Source organism: Epinephelus moara, chromosome 1, assembly GCF_006386435.1.
Source record: "Epinephelus moara isolate mb chromosome 1, YSFRI_EMoa_1.0, whole genome shotgun sequence".
Taxonomy (NCBI): Eukaryota; Metazoa; Chordata; class Actinopteri; order Perciformes; family Serranidae; genus Epinephelus; species Epinephelus moara.
Window position 1 is genome coordinate 39,642,888 of NC_065506.1, and position 13,028 is coordinate 39,655,915.

The 13,028-nt window shown below is 41.7% G+C and overlaps 2 protein-coding genes across 3 annotated transcripts in view; one reads left to right on the top strand and one right to left on the bottom strand.

The window, feature by feature from the left end:
• Positions 1-10,088, top strand: part of LOC126394645 (lymphocyte-specific protein 1-like) — a 33,984-nt gene extending 23,896 nt beyond the window's left edge. For both annotated transcript variants that reach the window (XM_050051578.1, XM_050051587.1), the window contains exon 15: positions 9,785-10,088. In XM_050051578.1, coding sequence (XP_049907535.1) covers positions 9,785-9,810 — 26 coding nt within the window. In that variant the 3' untranslated portion in view covers positions 9,811-10,088. The remainder of the gene's footprint in view (positions 1-9,784) is intronic.
• Positions 447-12,153, bottom strand: LOC126394634 (nascent polypeptide-associated complex subunit alpha, muscle-specific form-like). Its single transcript, XM_050051567.1, has 3 exons — positions 12,031-12,153; positions 11,609-11,649; positions 447-8,908 (listed from the first exon to the last, which is right to left on the bottom strand). Exon 3 carries the CDS (start codon positions 8,896-8,898, stop codon positions 2,785-2,787), a length of 6,114 nt encoding a protein of 2,037 aa, XP_049907524.1. The 5' UTR covers positions 8,899-8,908; positions 11,609-11,649; positions 12,031-12,153; the 3' UTR covers positions 447-2,784.
• Positions 12,154-13,028: the final 875 nt, after the last annotated feature.

Here is a 13,028-nt window from a genome sequence, read left to right on the forward strand (position 1 = left end):
AATTTGTTTTAAATTGTTGTTTATTGTGATTATTATTATAAATTACTTATTTACTAATTCATTAATATTCATATATTAATATTATATTAAAATGTGCCTTATCTTCTCAGAGACTTAGTGATACTGATTCTGGTTAAGTTCTGCAGTTAAAATCCTCGTTTTAACTTTACTTGAAATTGAAAAACTGGTGTGAAGTTTAAGTTTATTCATATAAAATCATATAAAAAGAAGTTAAGTATTTATGACTGACATTGGATTTGTATGGGATTTGTTAAAAATATATAGAAGAACACAAACATTATCCTTTAAAAAAGATTTCTCAGCTGTGATGTGTCACTTCCTCAATCTGCAGTGTAACTATCTCTGTTGGGACTTGCTATCTCTATAGTTTAAGTGCCAATCAAAGCATTGACATTAAAAAAAGAAGTACAAGACAAGATTTTCTCAATCAACTTTATGCCTTTTCAGAATCACACAATAAACAAAAACATGTTTTAGCTTAACAATCAGTGTAATAAACGGGGCTGTGGTCAGCTCACAGGGACAAAGTCCCCCTCACCTAAAAGAAATTCCACATCATGCTGGTCACCTTGTGGAAAACAACAATTTTAAAAACTCTACAGAGATAAAAAGCGTCAAAATAACAACAACAACATGCTAATATCTCCTACTGCAGCACCAAAATCCTCCAAAGCTGTGAAACATCACACCTTTCTTCTAATATCTGTCCCCCTTCCAGCTATCACTCAGTTTTCAGTTAGTCTGTCTTCCTACAGCAGGCCTCATCGTCGTCATCATCATCATCATCATCATCATCATCATCATAATCATCTTTATCAATTATTGATATCCTATTTTACATCCTAGACACAGTCTTAACTCAGTACTAATGCTATCTAAGTCCTGGACGATTCATCACAAGGCAGGAAATAACAATCCACCAACAGAGTCACTAGGTTAACCTGACACACTGGCTGGAAATATTTTCATCGTATCATCTGTGTTGGATGGAAACCATAGATCTCCAACTTTTTGTAACTGAGGAACAGCCTCATACAGTACATATATACACACAACTTTATGTATTTCACTGAAACTGAAAAACAGAGTTTCCACACAACACTGGTGATATGGTGAAACAGGAATTTAATCTTGGGTTGTATTAGGGCTGGGCAATGTATGATGGGGTGGTCTCATGATACCACAAAGCAATATCGTCTCCCAAAGTAATTTTTTGAAACACTAGAGAATTCAGTCGCATTCATGTGTAGTCTAATGGAAACAAGACTTAGAGCTTAAAGCCATGCTAACAGCTCTGTGAGGCAGTGCTGAGGAACAACTATGCTTTTAGCTACATGCTAACATCAGCATTCTCACTGTGACAATGCTAACATGCTGTTTAGCAGGTATGAAGTTTACCAAGGTCACCATCTCAAGGCCTGGACACACCAAACCAACATCGGAGAACTAGTGCAGATGAGGGCCAAAGAGTTGCACCTGAACACACCATAAAGACTACAAACAACAGCCAACTAGCATGAACGTTCTGTGCCTGTGTGAGAAGAAATAACTCCCCACACCAGCAGGCAGCAATAGCCTGTATTATTAAAAAAGGGAAACCAGACGACCGACAGGAGGGATTCAAGATGCTAGTTAGCCAGCTAGCACATTAACAACACAACCTGATGCTGAGAGAACAAATATTTACCATGCACAGTAACACAAACAATTACGAACTGTTTCTGCTAAAAAGCTCAATGGCTTAAAAAAATAACTTTGTCCTGATGGTGGCATAAGGATACTGGCAATCCATTGAATAGTTGTTGAAATATTCCAGTCAAGACAAAAGTGTTCAATATAATTTTTCCATATTGCCCAGCCCCAAGATCTACCAGCCTTTGTGGTTGTAGTTTCTTGCCCTGATCGAAAGCCCAGACATCCATCTCTTCATTTCCATCCGTACTTGACTTCCAGAAACCTAAATCTGTTCTGACTGGACCTTCATGCTTCATCTGTCTTTGTTTCCCTTCTTTCAAAATCCATCTGCCCTGTTGTTCCAGGAATGTAAAAGCCCTATTTATTACAGTGATTACAAACTGCCTACCAGCGGTGTGCACTAAAAGCCTTACATTATTTAGAAAAATAGAAAAAGATAGAGTGTGACAAATGAAACAACCTTTTCTCTATCAAAGTATATCTACAGTGCATGCATTCAACACTACAACTAGGCCATCATCAAATTAAAAAAAATCTAATCAACTATTGTTGCGTAGTATATGATTTTTTTTTCATTAAATCATATTTTTCTCAAGTCACAGCTTTATTTGATTTATTAAAAGTGCAAAGATACCACACCTGTATTACCCCTGTGTTATTGATTTTTACCTTTAAAAGCTATAAACGTATTGACCAACCTATACATACTAAATAACCAGAACTGATGAAAACATCAGAAATATATATGTTAATTTGACATGGGGATGAATTTCGTTTTTGTGAAACTTTACTCTCCCAGTTTAAGTTCTAGCTCCAGTATTTGCTCAAGTAGATGATGACTGAGCAGGAATCCATTACACTTTTAATCATTTTTCCCATTTAAGAATAATTCCCCTTAATTTATAGAATTGATTTAATTATTAAATTAAGTAATTGTGCAAATGGTTTTATGTCTATTCTCTCTCAAGTTTCTTCTTATGATTCCTTCGCTAAGGCTCCCCCACCTATCTGAGATCATCTTTCTACTTTCACTTATCATTTATCAGTCTCAAACACTTTCGCATCAGTTCAGGTATCCACATCTGTATCTGTTGGTTTCCTTGAACCAAATCCTCTTGCTTTCCTGTTAAAGTCCTTACGTTCTTCGTCCTGGGATCTGCGTTTTATCAGCCCTTTTTCAAACACTGCTGCTATTTTCGAGAGCGGCTTCTCTGCTGCCTCTTTAAGCTTCCTGGCATCAAAGCGAGGGCTGTACAACAAAATCGGCAGGCGATTGACGAAAGAAGGAACTTCTGCTTGGTTGTCTTTAGGTTCCTTTTTCTTGTCTGAATCTTTCTTGCTGGCATTGATCTGTTGCATGATTTTCTCTTTGGTAGAGAACATTTGAAAGAGGAGGGCGTCCCACATCTTCAGTGCTTTGGGACCTTCATTGTTGTTAACCACCTCCTGATTGGCGCTTTGTTCTGCTGCTGAATTATCATCACCACCTTGATCTGTCTTCTTGTTACTGCCACTGGAGTCAACCTGAGATTTGGCCTCTGGTTCTGGAAACTGGGGTTCCTCTGGCTCAACGACCATGTGCTTCTTGAGCCGTGTCCATCCGCTGAGCTTACCCTTAAGGCCTTTTGGCTTCTGGGCTGCTTTGGGCTCAATGGGTGAAGGGGATGTATCTGCTGTAACGGTCCTCTTGTCAGCAGTTGAAGATGCAGTTGATGTCGCTGACTTCGTGGAGGGTTCGACTGCTGGGGCTTCCATCAATGCAGCTGTAGTTTTGGTCCTCAGAACGTCCTTGTCTTTGAGTCCAGTGTTTTGCTGAGATGGCGGTGACGTTCCTCTGTTTGGGGATGGAGCTTTGACTGAGACTGAGGCCTGAGGCAGAGAGGCAGGAGTGGCAGAGTCAATCAAAGCGGCTTTAACTATGGACGGTTTCATGACAGTATCTGTTGCTGGCTTTGCAGGGGATATGTTCTCTACTGGTAGCGCTGTGGGAGGCTGAACATTACCGGTGTGCGAGCTACTCTGGACCGGATTGGGGGGAGACTTTGACGAATCTGTTTTTACAGCTGAGGGTTTCCTTTCTAAAGTAGCAGAGGAAGGTCTTGATTTTACCTGCTTAGTGGGAGGTTGAACCTTTAGAGTGGGTTTACTAGCTAAAATAGGATCGGTAGATTGGATGGGAGTGCTAGTTCCAGTGTTCAGTGAGGAGAGTTTCCCTTCCTTACTGACATTTGTTGCTTGGTTTGTGTTTATATTGTTCATTTGGGAATGTTCTTTTACCTCAGCACTGTTAGTCAGGACTGAAGCCTCCTTCGTTGTGGGTGGTTTAATGTCTGGTTTTGAAATTGTCTCTGTGATTGACTTAGCAGAGGGCTGAACAGTACCAATAGGTGTATTATTTCGTAGAGGTATAATGGGAGGGTTTATCTGGTCTTTCATAATGACTGGCAACGGTTTTGTTTCTGTAGTATGGTTTAAAGAGACGGGAGTTTGATAGGACTGGGGCAAAGTTGGAGTATAGGCTGAAATAGGTGTGTTACACACTCTTGGCTCGGGTAGAGGGGAGGCTCTTGTTGTGCTCCAAGGTTTAGTTACTCTAGAAGGGCTGAAGGTTGCTTTTGCATCTCTGGTAGCTTCAGCAAGGGGGTGAATATTTGTAGTAGCATAGTTATCAATGTGTGAGACGGTTTGAGTATTTACAATAGTTTCAGTAGATTTCTTGGTTTCCATGACAGATTGTCTAAACTGTTTCTCTCCAGTCTGAGAGCTCATAGAGGTTTGAATATTATCTCCAGACCTGATTTGACTTGCAACTGTGTGCTTTTCTACACTTATACTAGATATGTTAGCCACTACATAACCAGAGGAAGAGGAAGTTGATGGTTCAGTCTTAGATATTAAAGCATTTTTAGTTTTTGTCGGAGGACTTGCTAAAGATTTATTGACTTGAGTTGGCTGGATGTAAGGCGACTGTTCTTTTACAGTGGTTTTAGTATTAACTGGTGCAGATGTCTCAGGTGATCTTTGCTCTGCAAGAAGGCCGACAATCTGTTTACCATCTGCTTTTGAGTTTGTGTAGATTCTTGTTTCAGCAACAGAGCCAGAAACAGGTGCTGCATTGATGCCTGGCTTTGTTGCAGTTCGACTCTCAGGTCTGTCTGATATAAGCTGAGGGCTTTTTGGTGTGACGTGCCTTATGGTTGGGCTGGACAGTACAGTAGTTTTGTCAGCCTGCACAGTATTAAAAGGTGATTTAGCACTTGCTGCTGGGTCAGTAATAATAGGCAAAATAGCTTCTGTATGAAGCTTGTTAGGGACTTTGGTTTCAATGGTAGGAATATTGTTAACATTGCTGCCCAAACTGGATTTTTTAGCCTGAGCACTTCCTACAACAGGTCTGCTGCGCTGAATAGGCTCTACACCTCCTGGTTGTCCAGTTGGAACCAAGTCTGTCGAAGACTTGCTGACTGGTAGCAATCCTGCGGGTGGTTTGTTGGACAGTTTGGTGTCACTGCTTGGGGTGTTCAGTACTGTGTTTCCTTGTGAAAGATTGGAAGCTGGTCTCATTTCAGTCTCACCTTTTGTTTGAATGTTTTCTGTTTTAACGGGTAAACTGGGAAGATGCTCTGTTGGTGTTTTCCCAGTCAATAAACCTATTATTCCATTGGTGGGTTGTGGATACAATTTTGTGTCTACTGTTGAGTCACTGACTCTGTTAATGTCATAATTAGTGGGGAGTTTAGGTCCTGTATTAACTTGAGTGGACAGTATTGCGTCTGCAGCAGGGGTGAGACTGGTTCCACGTGTCTGTATGGCCTCTACTATAGTTCTGCTTGACTTTGTGTGGAAGCTTGCTTTTTGAACAATTTTATCTTGGCTACTGGATAATATGCTACTCTGTGTGTTGAAAGGTACATTTTCACTAGGGTTGGTTAGCTTTGGGGGCTCTTTTGTGGGCACATTGGAGGACATAATTGAAGGGGATTTGATGCCTGAAATGTTGGGTGATTTGGTAGCTTTGACAGAAAGGTCAGGTAGTTTGGTGTCTATGGTAGTACCCACTAAGTTAGTATTAACAGTAGGCGTACTTGGTACAATTGGTGCTTGAGAGAATCTCAAAGAGAGACCTTCTCCAGGGAAATGGATATTGTTTCCTATTGTTTGACTATTGTTGTGAATTTTAGTTTCTGTGCTGAGCTGTTGTGTGTTTTTTGTGCTTTGGGCAGCTGCAGATACCGTGCTGGTACCATACTGTGCAGAGCATACAGATGCTGTGACAGGCTCATGTTGCAAAATGGATCCTATGTTAGCGATAACTGGTTCTTTAGCGAATAAATTTGAGACTTGGGGCTCAGTGTTTATTTTGTCAAGGATATGGTCTGTGTTTGCAGCCACAGAAGGCAAAATGTTCCCCAGGTTTGTTTTATTGGGTAGAGTTACCTCCCTGCTCACTTTTATTTGCTGGCTCACCTCTTCCCTTTGCTTGTGTAAAACAGCTTCAGTAGCTACTTTACTGGGCACTGGTGTTTCTGAAATCAGTCTGGTGGCTTGTTGTATTCCTAAGTTGAACGCACCATTTATGATCGCACTCCCTGAGAATTTGGGTTCTGACTCTTTGGCAACCAGGTTTTTATGGTCAAATAGGTCTTTAACAGGTTTGGCAGTGACGGGGGCACTGAAACCATTGGCTGTTGATGGACTGACTCCACCAGCAGTTTGATAAGACTGGACCAGAGCTGTCTCTACTTGTCCTGACTGTTGTTTTGCGTTTCTGACTTTGGATTCTCCTTTTGTAGGTGTTTTCTCAAGATTACCACCTTTCTCTGCAACATCTATCCCTTTTCCACTATGCTTTGTTTCTGCATTTGAATCTACTTTCACTAAGGGTAAGGAAGAACTCGACAGATCATTGCTATCAATAAGACATGGAGTCGTATTTAGCACTGCGTCTATAGAAAATACTGCCGCTCTTTGTGTGGGTACCTCACCTGCTTTAAGCATTGGTATTGGAGCCTCAGAGTATGAGGCTTTTGGTGTGGATGGATCACTTGTAGATTGTTGAATTGATTTCTGTGCCAAGCCAAGGGGAAGCTCAGGTTTTATTGTGTCCACGCTAGATGTTTTAAGTGACTGTATTCCAATACTTTGAGCTTCAGACTGACTTTCCTCAAATGCCTCTTTGCCATGTGTGACGATCCGTTCAGCTGGAAGCTCAGAAACCTGCATAGAAGACGGAAGATCTTGATTTCCATTGAGTTGTTTTGTTGCATCAGACTTTGAGATGTGTGATCCATCTACATCGACATCTGACTGTGTTTTGTTTGAAGAGGTTTCATTAACCCTGGGGGGTTCAGGGCTGTGATGTGATGCAGTAGTCCTGATCCCACCGTAGGCAGCATACTCAGTTGGAGTAAGCCCATAATATGTTGATCGTGATTTGGGCTTTGAGGTCCCTAATGACATTTGACTCTCCAGTAGTGACGACAAAGACTTTCTTGCATCAACCACTGGAGGACGATAAGGGGACATTAATGGACTTGGACTTGGTCGAGCTTGCACTGAAGTCACTGGCGTGGAGTTAAGATTTGAAGTCTTTGGTGCAGTGGAGAATGATGGAACCTTTGGCAAAGGTGAAGCTTCACTTTCAGAAACTTGGTCTTTTATTAGTTGTGGGGTGACTGGTTCTATTAGTGTTGGTTTGACCACAGCAGAGTCAGGTGAAGTCATACTTGATGTTAAGTTCTCTATGGGGTACAGCTCAGTATTGGCAAAGTTTAGATTTATTGCACTCCTTTGTGTATTTTGAATCTCTATGTCTTTGTAATTGCTGGATTGTTTGATTGAAGTAATGTGGTTATTATCAGTCTGCTTCAGTTCTTCTGTGGCAGCTGGAGGTTTACTCATGGCGCTAGTTTGAATCACTGGTTTGTGTCTTGGAGGCTCGTTGGGAACTGCAGGATCTTGGAGACTTTTGGAAGAGTTGAAAGCAGCAAATAAAAGTGGGTTAGGTTTGGAAATTTCAATAAAGGGTGTGGATACTCGAGCTGGTGTACAAGAGGGAGTCTTAGGTCTTCCGCATGGGGTCTTGGACACATTAAGTTTCTGATCATTTTTCAGCACTGTTACAGCTGTTTTCTTTCTGTATATGTCACACAACAATGCTTCCTGGTAGGCTGGGTTTATTGCTGAGAGGTCCTGGATAGAAGGAGGTTTAGAGATTTCATAAAATGTTGCCTTTGATGTGTAAATCCTGCTTTGTAGAGTGTCAGGCCTTGTCTCTTTCACTGCTTCAACAAGTGATATTTTTGAGGCGGTGATCTCAGGGGACATCTGGCTTGGAACAAAATTGCCATTACTGATAGGTCTGGCAGTCCAAGATGCAGTCTGGCTCTGAGGGCTGTCCTTTAAACTGCCGTTTGTCTCCCTCTGGCTGGGAATAAAAGGTTGTGTCTGAGTGTTTGAAACTGATAGCAGCGCTGGAAGAGGAGGTAGGTCTGCAACCTGAGAAAGTGCCAGGCCTGGGCCACAGTTGGGGGCGGCTGGGGATAGGGTCAGGCTGTGAGTTGATATTTTAGTGCTGGCGTTCGACACACCAACTGGAGGGATTGTTGTGACTGACCCATGGGAATTTGGTGTCATGTTTGAATTGATCGTAAAAGGAAGAGGTGGTGCTGGAACTTGCTCAGGTGATGATGGGGGTGGTGAAGCCGAAGGTGGCATCATGAAAGGAGTCACGTCATCAAATAAAAAAGAGGAGCACTCATACAGCGGAGCCACCTGCTCATCAGAAGTCTTGATCTGATTTACGTAGGACTGAGGGGGGAAGCTGCCAGTTTGGGAAGGGGGGTTGCTCCGAGGATGAGGGAATGCAGATGCAGAGTGATTGTAAAGGGAGTCAAAAGGGAAACCGGACACTGATGGGTCTGCAACATAGACTGAATCGGGTGTTTTTGGTGGGCTGGACTGGTCACTGTGCTCGAGGTCTGTGCTTGCTTCATTGACAGGCGACAAACAGGAGCGAAAGGGGACGGGCGTCTGAGAGAGGCTGCCTTTTTTCTTGGCTCTTTTCTTCTTGAGTTTCTGAAGCCTCGCGTTGTCTTTGCCTGGTTTTGGCAGTAAGGGCGGAGGATACTGCTGGGAAAGGTCAGGCTCCAGCCCGTTAGTGTAACCAACTTCCATCAGCATTTTCAGACTCCTGCAAGACAGACGGACACATCGGTTTTTGTATCTTAAGCCAAAAATCTACTTGTATAATAATAGCAAAGTAGAAGCAAAGAACTCAAATTAGTCATCAAAAAAAAATCATTAAAAGTTGGTTTTATCATATTTGCTTGATAACAAAACAAATGCTTCTAACATCATTCATAGTCAATACTAATAATGAGTCAAAGTTTCCCATAAAAAGCAGAGCCACGCTCAACCTAAAGGAGGACGTTACACATCACATTGCTGTTTTGGCATTTGGTTTTATGGCTTTGAAAATAGATTATTAAGACATCAGCAGAAATTTGATGAAATGCAGTTTGCATGGTGTGATGTCCTCAGTCACTAAGCAGTTGGAAATGTTTACCTTTCCTACTACTTCACCTTCTTCTTACACATTTCAGTTAGCATTGCAGTGTAGCGTAAGCTTTTCAAACAATCTAAAATATTCCACATTATTCATACATTAATAGTATTAATAGTATTCAACATTTAAAGCGAGCATTGCAGTGTAGCATCAGCTTTTTAAAAAAACCTTGACATATTCCACAGTATTGGTCTCATTCAACTATTCGTCGACATTTATGCACATTAAAGTAAGCATTGCAGTGTAGTGCAAGCTTTTCAAACAACCTTCAAATATTCCTCATTATTCATACACGCATGGCAGCTTTTCAAGGGAGCATTGCAGTATAGCGTCAGCTATTCAGCTTGAGTATTCACACCCGCAATTTCATCAGAAATTGCGTTCTCTACTTGTTGTTGTTGTTATTAGTTATGGCTATAATAGAAATTTGATTTAGGAATTTAATTGTGTGTACGTGATGGAAATACATATTCATAATAAGTTGTTTTCCTTTCTTTTCAGCTGGACAGTTCTATGAAGATTTGTGAAACATGCTGGACATTAAATTTTGGATTCTGACAAAAAAATATCTTTCTACAACTTCAACATTTTCTGTACTTTAAGCTTCAGGCAGGAAATGTCCTTTAATCCTGTTGTAATGACAAATTTCTTGTTGACATTTTGGTTATTATTTTACAAAAGGTAGTGAAGCAAATAGTCTTTTGTTCTGTTTATACTTGGCAGGTATTCATTGTATCCTGTGAATGATAATCTCAGCTGTGGTAAATCTTTTAATACGATGAAATAACTTCAATTAAACACATTCCTGATGTTTGGTTTCTCAGTGCTTTAGCTGTTAGAGAGTTTTGTTTTTGTTTGTTGTTTACCGTGAAGGCGAGCTCACTGTCTTCCACCGTGTCCTCGGTTTAGTGTATTCAGCTGCTTCCCAACTGCACTGATTTAACCCGTGCTAATAGCTCCGAGACAAGTCTGCAGCTGGCTTTGGAAAACTATGAGCTCTCATGACAACGGGCTCATTAGCAGGTTTCAGAATTCTTAATTGGGTCCTGAAGATGCTGCATGGCTACAAGAAGCGTCACTCTTGGAAATAGAAAGGCACGTAAAGCTGTTGCTTATAGCGAGGCTGCTTTGAAATGATGACAAACTACTTATGAAAATAGTCTGTCAAGGAGACTGTCGGATTTAAAAATGACCTCTGGAGGAAATAAAAGTAAACCCAAAGGGAGATGACTGACACATACAGGAGGGTGAGCAGGTTCAGGCAGAGAGGAGGGGTGGCAGCATTTAGCTACTGTTCATATGCAAAGAAACTTAAAACGTGAGAAGCAGTAAACCAGATCCAAATTCCTGGGACATTAGCATTACAAGCTAACAATAAGACAAAGGTCAAAGGTCATAAGCATAATTAGCTGACCGTAAATGTGACATGCACCCAGGATCATATAAGGCAAACATGTTAAGTTTTCCAGTCTGAACTGGACATATTGTATGAAAACTAACACAATATCTCAAACCATCATTAACATTTAAATGTGACTGACATTTTACAAGGGGCATTTGTCCACTATGTAATAAACTTTTACGTAGTCGTCTTGAGGCGCGACATGAGCTGAATTGTTCCCTTTCTGTCTGAATATTGGAGTGGCGCTTTGGAGTGACACTAGAAAAGGTCCACGGTCTAATTTTAGCCCGAGGGAAATAAGAGCAAACATCCTGACACCCAGCACCTGCTGCCTGCTGTCCTGTACTCACACAAACAGCCTCAGTCCGCTGGAAATCAATCTGCGCCCAAATCCTCCCAGAGCTGCGCTGACTGCGAGCTTAGCTTCGTGTTTCGGAGCGATGATTATCATAAATTTTTATATATGTCATGCTATCATCAGTTTGGTCTGAGAGAAGCAGTGGAATTATACCCAACGGAATATTTTCTGCAAGTCTGAAAATCTCTGTTTGAATATCTAAAGTGACTGCAGCGTAGAAATACCTCCTGTGAGATGTCTTGAAATTTAAACACTCGTAGATGTTTGACTGGTTTTGAGCAAATGTTTAACACAAATCCCTGTTGTCAAAGCGACTCCTGCAGTCACAGTGACAAGGAGGGCAGCTGACACATGAGAAGTCCCCCTTTTAAGGCTCTGGGGTTGGATATCTGGGAGGCTTCCACTTCAGCAGCTCAAAAGAGGAAAGTATAAGATTAGCTTTGTGATAAAAGTGTGCCATGACCTCAATCTATCTAGCTTTAAAGAGCGCAATGTGAAACAAACTGGAGGACAAGCTCTTAATTAATCATTAAGCTGTTAACCTGTGAATCTGAGCAACACTTACCTGAGGTGGAACTAGGTGTTGCTCGTGTTGTGCTGGACAGCCTGCAAACCAAACAGTCAGTGTAAGAAGGGAGCTACAAGGACAATTCATTCATTTACAATTAATATTAAATAAACAGGCCAAGAATAAAAAAAGGTATAATCAATGTGCTGGTGTGCAGGATTTGTTAATCACTGACTCATGCTTACATGTATCTGTCATGGCACCAAACTGTGCAGAAACGTTCAACATGGTAAACACTGCTCTGCAAGCTCTGCCTCTCAATGTCTGATATGCATCATGCGTTTAAGATTTCAGATCGTGCACGTGCCTCTATCAAATCCTATGCAGCATTTGCAGGTTAGCGCCAGGCCGACAGGTCAGGACCACTCTGCAGTACCACCAGCTTGTCAATCAACAGACACTGAGTTTGACTGGTTTACCTTGGGCGAGCGGCTGTCGGGACAAACTGCTCTCTGCTCTGTTAATCCCGGCTCAGAGTGCCACAGGGCCACTCATCCTGAAGTGAACTGAAGCCTTAGGGAGCGAGCCACCGTGCCCGTGGCCACTCCAAAAATAAAACTGTTGCCTTCAGTGTGTGTTGCAGGGGCAGATGGGGGGTTTCCAGGCCACCTGAGATGGCTGAGGTGCAGCCCCTACAGGCAGTCGGCAGACACCTCCACCTGAAGGAAGGTGGTTGTTTTTGTCAGCTCAGCAGACCAGTGGGAAGAAATCCAGTACACAGTCACAACATGAGCCTGTGACTGACATCAACAAGGCTGAGTTCAGAGTTTTTTTTAACCCAGCCTTTATCAAAGCGTTGTTTACCAATACAACCTCAATGTCACCTTCAGTTCACCTTAGCTTAATGAGGCATTCAAAGGCTGCGTTAAAGCTCAATTTACAAGGTTTGACCAACTTTATTTTTTGTTTCCTGATAGATCTAACAGAAACCTTGATTTAGGTAGACTCACAAGTCAGTCTTTAGACGCTTTGCTTAACTAAGGACTGATGACTTTCTCCCTGATTTTGTGTTTAGATGGGCGGATACAATTTCAGAGTTTAAAAAAACTCCCTACGTTGCAGAACCAATAGTAAATCTGCAGGGCGGTCCTTTGTTGGCTCGCTGAACTCTTGTGCTCGTAAACATAGTCCCACTAGAAACACGTGTAGCGGTACAAAATGGCTCAGCTGTGCTTGCAGAAAACGCTGTCAAAGTTCAGTGGATGTTTGTCGCCAACTAAAAGAAACAAACATAATCTTTTACAAGGCCATGACTCATCCGTCCGGCCGGACTATAGAGGGAATCGCCTTGTTGTTTACAAATACTTCCGGGTAGAAAACCAGCAGAGCTTTTAGCTATATATATAGCCTATATATCACATTTTTCACATCACTGTATCACCGTTTGGACTAATCCGATGTTTGTAAAGTCTATAAA